We start from the raw sequence: 15133 nt of genomic DNA, 5'->3' as shown, positions 1-15133 counted from the left end.
GAGTAAGAGCAAGAATAGTTTGAAGAGAAGGTGTATAGTGTTGAAGAACTTTGAGTGAATGGAGAGGTCAGGCCATTCAGTGTTACATAGACTTTAAGTTATGAATTCAAGCAAGCTGCTTTGGGACTTGCTTTGTGTGAACTCTGAGTTGGTACTTGTATGGTGTAGATTCAGAGAGCAAAATAATTCAGGATAACCTGCAGTTAGTTAGAATAACCCTCAGTTAGTTAGGTAGAACCTTTTGGAAGGTATTTTTTTACAGCACATATATTTGATAACTGAAATACTAAGCGGGCTTGTTAAGGGTTTCAAAATAATGCTTTTTTGACTTAAAAAAGGGAGTACTTCCTTTTCTGTAGGGTAATAAATTTATTGGAGGTTTAAAATTATAGGGTCTTGATTTTTTTTTAAAAAAGAAAGTGTGAAGGAAATTGTTAGCCTTATGAATAATTATTTATCACAGTCACCTGCTGAGGAAAGGTATTTTTGTTCCTTTTAAAAGAGCAGTGATCAGTACTCTACTCTTTCAAATTATTGTCCCTTTTCATTTAAAAAATATGTATATATAAAACTTACATTTAAAAAGGACAACTAGTTGCTAAATTAGTTGTAATTTCCAAAATCAGTGAATTTAAAAAACTTTTTAAGAGACTAACTTTCAAAATTTTATTAAGACTTTTTTTTTTGTATCAGAGTAAAATGCAGTTATGGGAAAAGGAAAAACATGGTTTGGTTGCTTTGCTTTGGTTACTAAAGAATACTACCTTTTAATATATTTCCCATATCTTATACATTTTGTACAATGAACATTTGCTTTGTGTATGCAGTTTAAAATGGGATATGTCTTTATATTCATCCATGTTAGTATGAGAATTTAGTAGTGGACTATGGAAAAAACTAGCTTTGAAAGTAGTATAGTCATTTTGATGATTTTATTTGAGCTCTTCTAAATGGGATTCTTTCTTTACTTTTTGGCCATATTTATGTCTCTTCTGTTTTTTTAAGACCTCAATAGGGGAAGTAGAGGTTGTGATCATCTTGAAGAGGGGAGCAGAAACAAGGATAATACAAATTCTGATTCAAAAATGGAATCCACTCTGATTTCCAGGAAGAGAAAACAAAGGCTTAGAAGTAATTTACCTGGTTCTCTTAATCCTACTTCTTTGTATAAGTCAGCAGAACAGACAGTAAGTAGAGGTATTTAGATGTCATATGAAATAATTTGTGCTATGATAAAAATGAATTGACTGTGGCCAAATAATGTTCTCCTGGCTTTCTGCTTTTATCATCATATTTCTTTCTTTTCTTTGCCTATTTTTTTCATTCTGTTTATTTTTTTAAAAATACTTTAAATACAACTTTTTTTGCAGTAATACAGTTATGGGAACAAATTTCAAATACAGGCATCACTCAGTATCTACATAGTATTGGTTCCAGGACCCTGCACATACCAAAATCCATAGATGCTTAAATACCTTATATAAAATGGTATAATATTTGCATATAATCTACATCTTCCTGTATATTTTAAATCATCTCTAGATTACTTATAATAACTAATACAATGTAAATTATATGTAAATGGCTATAAATACAATGTAAATGCTATGTAAATAGTTGCCTCTGCATGGCAAATTCAGTAATTTTCTGTAAATTTCTGGAATTATTTTTCTGGAAATATGTACCATTTGCAATTGGTGGATTTATTCTGTAAATTTCTGGAATTATTTTTCTGGAAATATGTACCATTTGCAGTTGGTGGAACCTGCGGTTGGTGGAACCTGCGCATACAGAGGGCTGACTGTATTATGAACAAGTAAAACAGTTAAAAGTATTTCTCCTCCGATAACCAGCCCTTAGTTAGTAGTTTGATGTATATCTTTCAGACCTGTTTGCTTTTTCACCCCCCCTTATTATAACCAAATACTATTCATACTGTCTAGTCAATTGCTTTTTCACTTGCTCTGTGAAATTATTACCTGACTTATTTTATCAGTAGTAATTTACTTCCGATTTCTATAGACATCTCTTTTTCCAGAGTTTAGGGAATTTGTTGTAGAGAATTACCATACATACGTTAATGCATACATTACCTATTTTCAAAGACTTAGTATGCAGTTAACAATAAAAGTATGAGGAGACAGCTTTTTGAGTCCTTTGATTCACAAGGCATTTCAGGACTTTGCTGTGCCTTTGAGTTATAATTATAAACATGATTTATATTTATACAGTAATAGAGATGTGAAGGCAGTGATTGATTTTCATAATTTTTCATATTGTTATCCTCTTAAGTTTTTAATTTTTTTGCTTTTTTGTTACTAAAGTCATATGATGTCAAGTGGCCTCTTTTGCAAAATAAAACTGTAAAAAAAATTCCTCTCATTTAAAGTTGACAAGACTGTGGAAGACCTCTGAACCACTTGTAAATATGGGAGTTTCTCCTTCCCATCCTTCTGAAAAATGTTTAGGCATCTGATTGGACAGACCAAACTCTATATATTTGAGAGACACTGGCAAGAGTAATGTAGTATAATTGAGTAGTTTTCTACCCCTATAGTTATAGAAATGATATAATGTTTTTACTTCTATACTCTTCTTTAGGAATTTAAAGTTAAAAAGACTCTTCATGTTAGCCAAATTTGAAAAATGCTAATTTTTGTATGCATTTATTTATGTTCAGAAAGAACAAGAAAATGACCCAACAGTATCCACTGAGTTGGAAAAGTCAAGTGAAAACTATCAGGAGGACCCAAAACTGCTTGAAGAAATTATGCTTGAACCCATAGAAAGTGATTTTACTAAACTATCCTCACTTTGTAGTCAGGAGTTGGCTTTGAGTGCTGCTCCCCAAATCACCTCTGAATGTTCAACCACTAAAACTTTTGAGAGCTCTATTTCTACTGATACTGTGGGGAATTGTCCTGTGGTCGAGAAGGATGAGAATGAATTGAACACAGTAGAAAAACCTGTTTTAAGTGAACATAGCGAAGGGAACCAATCATTTATCTCTGCTGAACCAAGTAAGTAACATGAGGATAATAATTTTCTCTCCTCTACTTATTTCTTTTCTTTCTCCTCTCAAACAAATTTTGCTAGGCAATAAGTTATTTATTACATCATTGTGGAATATATTAACTTCAGAAAAAAAAGACTTGGGGTTTTGGGACTTGCTTCATTTATTTTGTAATATTGATTTAGGTAGGGAATGGAGTACTTGGAAGCAGAAGTAATTTCTTTTTAGATTAGTGTACTGTAATCTCATCAGTAGTTTTTTATAAGTTTCTGTAAGGACCATTATTATTGTCATTTTGGTTGATTAAGCTGAAGTACAGAGCATTTAAGTGCTGTTTAATTATTGTCATTAATTTTTTAATTTTCCAGTATTTGATGCAGTCACATGGTACAAAAAAGGTTCTAAAGGATATCCAGTGACTGGTCTCCCAAATCTTTCCCTAGCCATCCATTTCCCCCTCCTAAAAGCAACTAACGTAACAGGATTTAAAGTACAATTTAGAATGATGGTGTAATAACATGATTAGAACTAGAATTTGGTCCTAAGTTCTCCTCATGACTCTATCCATTTGTAAATATCTTCGTCCTCTAGAAGTTAAGGTTGCAGGTAACTGCCAAATAATAGTGCTGACGTGGAAACATTGTATGTGACTAGTGTAAATTAGATAATGAATGATAGGCCAGTTTCTAAATTGAATAAAGTTAGATGATTCAGTTCAGTGGGATTATGAAAGATATATTGCACGAATTACAAAGTTCTCTTTTTATATATGATTATTGTGACACATTTAAAAAATACATTTTACCTTTTTAGTTGTTGTTTCCAGTGATGAAGAAGGACCCGTTGAACATAAAAGTTCAGAAATTCTTAAATTACAACCTAAGCAAGATCATGCCATCTCTAATGAAAGTGAGAGTACTTCTGAGCCAGCAATGTCAGAACTACCACTGATTACATGTGAATCTGTACGGGTAATTTATTTCTGTCTCCTCACAGATTAACAGTGAAATATACACTATTGGCTAATGACTACTTTTTGTTTCCGTCAAGCAGAATATTGTATAAAAATTATGAATTTTCTTAGTTTGAATTTTTTTTTTTTTTTTTTTGCGGTACGCGGGCCTCTCACTGTGTGGCCTCTCCCGTTGCGGAGCAGAGGCTCCGGACGCGCAGGCTCAGCGGCCATGGCTCACGGGCCCAGCTGCTCCACGGCACGTGGGATCCTCCCGGACCGGGGCACGAACCCATGTCCCCTGCATCAGCAGGCGGACCCTCAACCACTGTGCCACCACGGAAGCCCCCTTAGTTTGAATTTTGAGACAACTTTCATATTAGTTTGAGGAAAGTATGTAATTGTTTTAATTTGAAGTGAAAGGCTTAATACCATTTTTCTTCTGGCCATTTTTATTTTTTAAGTCTAAATATTCTGACTTGAATATTTATTCTTTTCTTATGGTTCGCATTGGACATTTAAGTACTTCATCAAAACATTTTCTAGAATTAAACAGTTTCCAGTATTTGTCTGGTCTTACAGTACAATGGTGACTTGGAATTATTCCTTTCCCTCACATGCTATTAAGGCAGCATGATAGAGGAAAGAACCTGACTTCTGGAGATACACAGATCTGTGTTCAACTCCTGGCTCTGTCATTTGGGCAAGTCCCTTAACTTCCTTAAGCCTGAGTTTCCTTATATGCTAAATGAGGATAATAACACCTAATTCACAAGATTATTTTTTGAGTATAAGTGAAACAACATATGAAAGCATTTAGAACAGTGTCATGAACTATCAGTTTGGTAAGTACTTTGTCTCTTTCTCTTATAGAAAATAGTAAGTGGAAGTGTCTGTTGGTTTAATGTCAGCCAGTGGTGTTTTTGACATACATATAGCTCTAAAGTAAGGTTCAAGTTATTTATTGTCAGTATTCATTCATATTATCAGCTCTGATTTTCCTATTTTAAAGAAATGATTATCGGTAGACCACCAGTGCAGAATTATGGTTAACTTCTGTTTTTTTTTTTTTTTTTGCGGTATGCGGGCCTCTCACTGTTGTGGCCTCTACCGTTGCGGAGCACAGGCTCCGGATGTGCAGGCTCAGCGGCCATGGCTCATGGGCCCAGCTGCTCCATGGCATGTGGGATCTTCCCGGACTGGGGCACGAACCTGTGTCCCCTGCATCGGCAGGCGGACTCTCAACCACTGCACCACCAGGGAAGCCCTGTTGGTTGTTTTTGAATAATGTCAGAGGCTGTTATTCTATAGAGTGTGGTGAAGAATTTGGTCAGTTCCATGAAAACAGTCTGATGGGCTGATTAGTGTTTCACGGGTGTTTCTTTCTTTTTTAAAAAAATTTATTATTTATTTTATTTTTGGCTGCGTTGGGTCTTATTTGCGTCATCTTCATTAAGGCATGCGAGATCTTTCATTGCAGCGCGTGGGCTTCTCTAGTTGTGGTGTGCGGGTTTTCTCTTCTCTAATTGTGGTGCGTAGGGTACAGGGCACGTGGGTCTGTAGTTTGCGGCACATGGGCTCTCTAGTTGAGGCTCGTGAGCTCAGTAGTTGTGGCGTGCGGGCTTAGTTGCCCTGCGGCATGTGGGATCTCAGTTCCCTGACCAGGGGTCGAACCTGAGTCGCCTGCGTTGTAAGGTGGATTCTTTACCACTGGACCACCAGGGAAGTACCTCACGGGTGTTTCTGTTGCATTTGGTACTCCATAGAGAGATTACCTCAGGAATTGTGTTCTGAATTTTTGTTAAAATGTAACAATTGTTGCCCAGTTGGGCCAATAGCCTACTTGATGGCTTAGTTGTTTTGTAATTAAAACAGTGTTGACAATGAGTTCAAAATTCTAAATGAATTACAGTTCCCTTGGCAGTATATAAATTGACAATACAGTATGAAATGACTGTGTTAAAGGAAAATGACATCTCTTGTAGAACTGACAGCATATGATCACAGCCAAGCAGCAAATAATGTAGAGATCTACCAAAATCTATAAGACAGAGTAAACCTCCACACCCTCCCTTGTTTCCAATTTTAAATGAAGTTATGAGAAGCATAGATTGACCGTTTTTAAGAGGCAGTTAGTCTTTACCAAATGTGAGGCCCAATAAGGAATTCTTTCTAATCCATCTTCTCATTTCGTCACTTAAAACACACAGGCAGTTATTTGACTGATTAGAACCATCTGTAGTTGATTAGATTCCCCATTTTTACTTAGGGGATAAGAAGAGTTCAGTAAGCAATAAAAGCTGAGAATGATAAAGAAATTCTATTAGGCAGGTAAATGGCATTGTGAGCTGGGTTAAAAATGATGAGTAATGTGCATGTTTCAGGTGAGGATTAATCACATTTTCTACAGGTAGGAGGAGAGTGAGTACACGTGCATAATTGCTCTAGTAGTAATTTATTTGGTTATTAGTGATGTTAAGGTTAAAGAGGGATAATGTGTAACAGCTAGGCAAATGTGGAGTGGAAAAAGTCATCTAAAAGCAGTGTAAAGCTCCAAAGAGATGGTGGGAAATTGCTGCTGCTGATACTGCCTGGTAGTCTGTTGTAATTTAAAAGCAGAGTTGTGAATTTTTTGAGCAGAAGTGGTATGATTTTTGAGGTTTTAGGCAGCTGGTTGGCTATCCTCAGCCATAGTGCATGTAATAAAGTATATAGATTTGATGTAACAGGCGGTTCTTAGGCACTTACATTCCTTCATTGCTCAGTAAAAGTGCAGTAGTTGAGAGCATTGTCTTGGTTTATGGAAGCAATTTTATGTGCTTGTAATAACCCTTGACCTGGAGTTAGAAACCTGCATTTGTCTTAGTTTTGCTTCTTACTAACTGCATTACCATGGGCAGGTCACTTAACCAATCCAAACATATATTAACTCTACTTATAAAATACAAAAAGAAAAAAAAAACTTGCCCCATGGGGTGGTTGTGGTGATTAAGAGAGATGATGTATTTAAAAACTCATTTGAAACTGTTTAGTTATATATATTTTAATTTATAAAATTAAAGTAATTTAATTATTTAAAATTAAATTAATTATGTAAATTTTAATTTATTTCTGTTGAGTTAAAAATGAATAAAGCCTATTAGAGAATACTGACTTTGAAATGGCTTTGATACAGAGGAGAATGTATTTCTGAAACTTGGGCCTATGGAATTAATTTAGGATTCAGCTTTTTAGAGTAATTTTCTCAAAGTAAACATATACTTAACAAAAAATTTATTTATTTAATTTATTAAATTTTGGCAGCTTTGGGTCTTCATTGCTGCACGCCGGCTTTCTCTAGTTGCGGCGAGCGGGGGCTATTCTTCGTTGCTGTGTGCAGGCTTCTCATTGCGGTGGCTTCTCTTGTTGCAGAGCCCTGGCTCTAGGCTTCAGTAGTTGTGGCACGTGGGCTCAGTAGTTGTGGCACATGGGCTTAGTTGCTCTGCGGCGTGTGGGATCTTCCTGGACCAGGGCTTGAACCCGTGTCCCCTGCATTGGCAGGCAGATTCTTAACCACTGCACCATCAGGGAAGTCCAACCATATACTTTTTAGGAAAAAAATCTAGATAACTATTTCTTCACAGTAAGAACAGTGTAAAATCCTTCATAGATTCATTAATAGTGATTTAAAGAAGTATTTGACTTTGAAAATCATCATCAGCATTTATATAATACTTAGGTTTATATGCATTTTATAATTTTTTCCTTGTTAGGCTTCATCTGAATTATGTCAATATAATCCTGTCATGGAAAACATTTCCTGTGTTATACCTAGTAATGAGATGGATCTACAACTGGATTTTATATTTACTTCTGTTTATATTGGTAAAGTAAAAGGAGCTTCTAAAGGTTGTGTTACGGTAAGTATATTTAATTTTTTTTTTAGCTTTGCTTTTTGGACAAGGCATTTTCAGATTGTCTTCTCTTTTTTTAGTGCAAATGAAAATAGAATTGAGATTAATTTTATATAGGACTATTTGAATGTCATTATACCTATTTTGAAACATGTCTTTACTTGTGAAATCTTGAAACTATAGAGGAATGCCCTAAAATCATATCTGTAATCTGACTACTCTAATGAGGATTATGTATGAAAAAAATCATATGTAACATTGATATTCTTTGGGCTCTAAAACTTACTTGATGGTAAAGTAAATTTTTCTTTATGGTATAGTTAATAGCAAAAAGAAGAAATCTCATTTTGATGGTTTAAATTGTTCTCCAGATTCCCAAACTTGTTATTTAAGGATCTCCAGGAATAGTTCCTATTCTATTTTTCCACTTTTTTTCAGTTTTAACTCATCACATTTTGCATATGAAAGCCATATTGGATTTTGCTCAGTTCTCTATATTTTCTCACTATTTTTCTGCCTGTTAAAATCTTTTAAGGCTTATCTGAAATACTTCCTCTTTCAGAAAACCTTTTCCTGATTTCTCCTTCCTAGCCATAATTAACTTCTCCTTTTACTATGTACTTACAGCACTTTGTTTGTATATCTGTTGTAGGATTTATTCTATGTGTTTTTGTTTGTATTCTTGCCTAAACCTCTCCATTAGTCTTTAAGCATCTTGTGATGAAGAGTCGTGCCTTTATTCCCCTTTACACTTTACATAAATGGCTCAAACCTAAAACACTTATAAACATTAGTTGAATTGTCCAGAAGAAACTGCCAAAAGACCTCACACTTATAAACATTAGTTGAATTGACTATGTCAGATTATAATTCAGGTATTTTCCTAGAAGTTTTGTTAATATTTCACTCTGTTATGGATAAGGCAGGGAATATAAAAATGGTAAGATATGATCTCTGCTTTCAAGGAACTTGTAGTCTAATGAAACAGTCTTGTTTACGGGAGAGGCCACAACAGTGAGAGGCCTGCGTACTGCAAAACAAACAAACAAACAAACAAAACAACACTTAAGGAGGTCAGATATATACAAAACATACCTAGAGAAAATTTAGCATCTTGTCACAGAAGGAGCAGAAAGAGCAGGAACCTTGCTGAATCCTTAGTCAGAAGGGAATTTATAACATGGAACAAAGAAAAATGAATGCTGGGAATGTCAGCAAAGCTAAGGATCAAATCCTGCTTTGTGATTTATTTACCAAAGTCAGTGACACCCTGTGAGGTCTTTTGGCAGTTTCTTCTGGACTTTGTCTTATTTTTTAAAAAATATTCAGGAAACTTTTTTTTTTTTTTTGCGATACGTGGGCCTCTCACTGTTGCAGCCTCTCCCGTTGCGGAGCACAGGCTCCGGACGTCCAGGCTCAGCGGCCATGGCTCACGGGCCCAGCCACTCTGCAGCATGTGGAACCTTCCTGGACCGGGGCGCGAACCCGTGTCCCCTGCATCGGCAGGCAGACTCTCAACCACTGCACCACCAGGGAAGCCCTCAGGAAACATTTTTGAAAAGTATATTAAGTAAAGTCTTACTGGTTTTTATAAATGAGCATATTGAGAATTAAATTACTTGCACAGGGTTCTTAAACTTCCATAAAACTAAGTCTTTACAGTGAAACATCTTTTTGGTTTATTGAGAAAAAGGCTTAAGACTTTTAGTATAGACTTTGATTATGTACTTGTGGTTTAAAAAAGAAAAAAAATTGAAAAATTTGAATAGTAACACATCTTGAGTGGTAACTCGTATTTTGCTTTTTTATTTTTCCTTTAGTTCACGACAAAGTATATTAAGATCCCATTTCAAGGTAAGCTATCATTGTCTTATGACCTCTTTTCACTGTAATTTTGAGTATAAAATAATTGGTCAGCAAAAATTCTGAGATATTTCTGCAATTAGTTTTTCATAATTTTTTCCAGTGTAGAATTTATGTAAAAATAAGGTTAATAATGTTTCAATTTAACACTTTTTTTAGCAGCTTCAAAATGAGTTAAAGTGTTTTATAACACTTAAAATATACTATTTTTATACTGTTGTTTTAATGACTTCAAGTAATATGAAGGGACTCATGGCAATTTCTTGGGATTAATAAAAGTAGTTTTGATAGCAAGATTTTTGATGTATAAAAATGGATGAAAATAGAAACTGTAAGTAAAGAAGTATAAGGAAAATTTGTAGTGTTGCACACAAACATGTAAAATGGTTTTGTGTAGGGATTAAGAGAGATTTAAACAGGCAGAACTGTTTCTTATCTGAGTAAGGCAATGTGGATTGGAAAATGGACCTATAATTTGTAGAGACTCAAACAAGTTTCTCATTCTCTTTCCAAATAAAAACCTTTCAGAATAAATAACATTAAGAGAACAAATAATAAGCAACAGAGAATAGTCTCTTTAGAGAATGAATTATGAGAAGGATGAACAAAAACAATATATACAAATAGCACTTCAGAAATGAACTGGGGAAGAGGAAACCTGTGTTTCAAGACTGAAGATGAGATTGAAGTAACTTTAGTTGGACTCCCCAGATACCCATGTACAGAATCCACAACTGTATGTTATAATAATGAATCTAATGATTAGGAAGCTACTATAAGTAGTAAGAATATGTAAGGCAGATATAATATATAAAAATAAATATACTGATATTCCTAATTAGGAAATTTTAATAAGTTATTGTGGAATAATATAATATTAGCTATTTAAAGAAACCAAGGCCTGTGATTCAAGAGGAAATAACTTCATAAAATTAGTGCTATAATCTGTAGATAAAGACCTGGGTAACAGAGCTACCTCTCAATTTCTTTTTCTTTAATAGAGGTATAAATTATGTACAACATTATATTAATTTCAGGTGTACAACATTATGATTCGATATTTGTATATATTGCAAAATGATTCCCCCAATAAGTCAAGTTAACATCCATCCCCATACATAGTTACAAAAATTTTTTTGTGTGTGATGAGGACTTTTAAGATCTATGCAATAGATCTTAAATATGCAATACAGTATTATTAACAGTAGTCACCATGTGCTGTACATTATATTCTCACGGCTTATTTATTTTATAATTGGAAATTTATATCTTTTGATCCCCTTCTGTCATTTCTTCCACCCCCTGATTCTGGCAACTACCAATCCGATCTCTGTATCTATGAGCTTTTTTTTTTTTTTAAAGATTCCACGTATAAGTTGTGTCATACGGTATTTGTCCTTTTCTGGCTTATTTCGCTTACTTAGCATAATGCCCTCAAGGCATGTTGTTGCAAATGGCAAGATTTCATTCCTGTTTTGTTTTTTTTTTGTCAGAACAGTATTCCATTGTATATATATCACATATTATCACATATTCATTCATCCATTGATGGACACTTAGGTTTTTTCCATATCTTGGCTATTGTGAATAATGCAGTTAACATGGGAGTGCATATATATTTTTTCTAATTAGTGTTTTCCTTTCCTTTGCATAAATATCCAGAAGTGGAGTTGCTGGATCATTAAAAAAATATTTTTGAGAGCGCTCTGTTTTCCATAGTGGCTGCACCAGTTTACATTCCCACCAACAGTGCGCAAGTGCACAAGAGTTCCTTGTTACCACATCCTTGCCAATACTCATTATTTCTTTTCTTTTTGTTAATAGCCATTCTAATAGGTGTGAGGTGGTATATCATAGTGGTTTTGATTTTCATTTCTGTGACGAGTAGCAATGTTGACCACCTTTTTGTGTACCTGTTGGCCATCTGTATGTTTTCCTTGGAAAAATGTCTTTTCAGTGTCTCTGCCTTTTTTTCAGTCAGATTGTTTGGGTTTTTTTTGCTGTTGAGTTGTATGAGTTCATTATATATTTTGGATTTTAACCCCTTATCAGATATGTGACTTGCAAATATTTTCTCTCATTCAGTAGGTTGCCTTTTAATTTTGTTGATGATTTCCTTTGCCATGTAGAAGCTTTGTAGTTTGATGTAGTCCCACTACATCTAACTAAAATCTATAGGTAAAGACCTTTGTAATGGAGCTACCTCTCAAATTCTTATGATACAAACAAACATCAAAAATGATACTTTAGGTTTTCATTGTTAATATTTTGTGCTTTGTTTCAAATGTTGCTTTCTTTATAGCTTTTCTATCCCAAATGAATATATATAAATATGTATATATATATATATTTTAAATATTTTTTTTGCCACACTGCACAGCATGTGGAATCTTAGTTCCCTGACCAGGGATCTAACCCAGGCCCCTTTCATTGGAAGTGTGGAGTCTTAACCACTGGACTGCCAGGGAAGTTCCCAAATTATTATTATTTTTTTTGACATCTTTATTGGAGTATAATTGCTTTACAAGGTGTGTTAGTTTCTGCTTTATAACAAAGTGAATCAGCTCCAAATGATCTTTAAAAGATGATTTTAATTAAAAATTTTGGAAAAATACTCTTGTTGGTGGTAATGGGTTTATGATTTTATAATGGAAGAGGAAAATATTAGTCAGCTTCTTCAAATCCTGTCTGTGCTAAATAAATTCCCATATAAAATAAAATTTTTTTTTTAAACAAGGCATGCAGGGACTTCCCTGGTGGCGTAGTGATTAAGACTCCACGCTCCCAATACAGGGGGCCGGGGTTCGATCCCTGGCCAAAGAACTAGATCCCACATGCATACTGCAGCTAAGAGTTCTCATGCTGCAGCTAAGGAGCCAGCGAGCCACAACTAAGGAGCCCACATGCCGCAACTAAGGAGCAGGAGAGCTGCAACTAAGGAGTCTGCCTACTGCAACTAAGACCCGGTGCAACCAATAAATAAATAAATAAATAAATAAAACAAGGCATGCATGTGAAAGGTTTTTGTAGGTGGGGAAATCTACGGGTCTAAGTGTTTATTTTTCTGCAGCAGCTGTGGGAAAAATTTGATTTATTCATATTTATATTAGCTGTTAATTATGTTTGGCTGTGGCTTAAAGAAAATAGTTTATTTTTTCTTCACATTTAAGAATTCCAGAGGTAGACTGAACAGGGCTGATATGATGTTTATTTGGTCATCAGAGGCCCAGACTCCTTTCATTTTCTTACTCTGTCATCCCTGACACATGACTTTCATCCTCTAGTTTGTCTCATGGTCCATATGGCTGCTCATACTCCAGCCATCGTGTTTGTTTTTTTTTTAATAAATTTGTTCATTTATTTATTTTTGGCTGCGTTGGATCTTCATTGCTGCGCGCAGGCTTTCTCTAGTTGCAGCGAGTGGGGGCTTCTCTTCATTGCAGTGCGCGGACTTCTCATTGTGGTGGCTTCTCTTTTTGTGGAGCACGGGGTGTAGGCGCATGGGCTTCAGTAGTTGTGGCACGCAGGCTCAGTAGTTGTAGCTTGTGGGCTGTAGAGTGCAGGCTCAGTAGTTGTGGCGCACAGGCTTAGTTGCTCCATGGCATGTGGGATCTTCCCAGACCAGGGACCGAACCCATGTTCCCTGAATTGGCAGGCGGATTCTTAACCACTGTGCCACCAGGGAAGTCCAGCCATCATGTTGTAATGTTCCAGGTAGAGAGCAGGAGGAAAGGAAAAATGGTAGAAAGAATACATACCACCTATCTCTTTCCCTTTTAAGGAGTCTTCTTGGGTGTGCATACCACCTAACCTTCTGCTTATATTTTCTTAGCTAGAATGTAGTCAAATGACCACTCATCTATTTGCAAAGGAAGCTAGGAAATAGAGTTTTTAAGAGGTGGTATCTTGCTTCCTCATAAAATTAGGGTCCTGTTACTAAAATCCCTAACAGTAGGTAGGAAAAATGATAGGCAGCTCCTACTTTCAGTGTCTGTCATAGCCCTGTAACAGAATAAACTAAATATTTTGGGAAAATTTGTTAATGAGGTAAATTTTTCTTGTGATGGTGTTAAATGTTCCCTGGCTTTTCTTCTTTTTTTTTTGCGGTACGCGGGCCTCTCACTGTTGTGGCCTCTCCCGTTGCGGAGCACAGGCTCCGGACGCGCAGGCTCAGTGTCCATGGCTCATGGGCCTAGCCGCTCCGTGGCATGTGGGATCTTCCCAGACCAGGGCACGAACCCGTGTCCCCTGCATCGGCAGGCGGACTCTCAACCACTGCGCCATCAGGGAAGCCGCCCCCGGCTTTTTTAAGGGAATCTTTTTAAAGCAGCCTTCCTAAAGAATATTTAACTTTCATACTAAGAACTTGGAACATTTGGATTAGTAATAACTATCTAGATTTCACAGAAATAGTATCAACTATTTGGGGCTGTGAGCTGCATGAGGAAGAAATGCTGAGAAGTTTTTCTGAAGGTTCTCACTCTTTACTCTTAACTTAATCTGTCTGTCTTTGCTGCCAGTTTCATTGACAGTTTTCAGAATGGAGGAGTTACAGTGTTCATAGACTGGAAGAATTAATATTGTTAAAATGTCCATATTACCCAGAGCGGTCTACAGATTCACTGTAATCCCTGTCAAAGTTCTAATGCAGTCTTTCACAGAATCTAATGGAGTCATTCACAGAAAAGAAAAAAAAAAAATCCTGAAATTTGTATGGAACAACAAAAGACCCCGAATACCCAAAGCAGTCCTGAGAACACAACTGGAGGCACCACACATCCTGATTTCAAATTGTATTACAAAGCTATAGTAATCAAAAGAGTATGATATAGGCATAAAACGCACACAGAGATCAATGGAACAGAACTGAGAGCCCAGAAATAAACCCACATATATATGGTAAATTAATTTTCAACAAAGGAGCCAAGAATATACAATAGGGAAAGGATAGTTTCTTCAATAAATGGTGTAGAGAAAGCTGGACAGCCACATGCAAAGGAATGAAACTGGACCTCTACCTCTACTATATACAGAAATCAACTCAAAATGGTTTAAAGACTTAAATGTATGACCGGAAACCATAAAACTCCTAGAAGAAAACATAGGAGGTAAGCTCCTTGACATTGGTCTTGGCAGTTTTTTGCATCTGACAGCAAAAGCAAAGGCAACAAAAGCAAAAATAAACAAGTAGAACTACATCAAACTAAAAAACTTCTGCACAACAAAGGAAACCTTTAAAAAAATGAAAAGACAGCCTACTAAATGGGAGAAAATATTTGCAAATCATATGTCTGATAAGGGGTTAATACCCAAAATATACAAAGAACTCATACAATTCAACATCAAAAAAACAAACAACCCTATTAAAAAATGGGCAGAGGACCTGAACAGACATTTTTCCAAAGGAGACAT

The 15133-nt window shown here is 35.7% G+C and overlaps 1 protein-coding gene across 30 annotated transcripts in view; it reads left to right on the top strand.

The window, feature by feature from the left end:
• Nucleotides 1-15133, top strand: part of SENP7 (SUMO specific peptidase 7) — a 172213-nt gene that overhangs the window by 134006 nt on the left and 23074 nt on the right. For 29 of the 30 annotated variants that reach the window (XM_089910473.1, XM_089910472.1, XM_089910468.1 and 26 more), the window contains 5 exons: nucleotides 1006-1187; nucleotides 2681-3020; nucleotides 3827-3984; nucleotides 7718-7864; nucleotides 9679-9712. In XM_089910473.1, coding sequence (XP_089766599.1) covers nucleotides 1006-1187; nucleotides 2681-3020; nucleotides 3827-3984; nucleotides 7718-7864; nucleotides 9679-9712 — 861 coding nt within the window. The remainder of the gene's footprint in view (nucleotides 1-1005; nucleotides 1188-2680; nucleotides 3021-3826; nucleotides 3985-7717; nucleotides 7865-9678; nucleotides 9713-15133) is intronic. The other variant, XM_089910466.1, reaches the window with a different exon arrangement.

The sequence above is a fragment of the Delphinapterus leucas genome, chromosome 4, assembly GCF_059928025.1.
Source record: "Delphinapterus leucas isolate spDelLeu-1000000601 "Yukka" chromosome 4, BTC_Dleu_Yukka2, whole genome shotgun sequence".
In the NCBI taxonomy this organism is placed as follows: Eukaryota; Metazoa; Chordata; class Mammalia; order Artiodactyla; family Monodontidae; genus Delphinapterus; species Delphinapterus leucas.
Note: the sequence above shows the minus strand (reverse complement) of the source record. Positions and strands in the feature narration are given on the sequence as shown.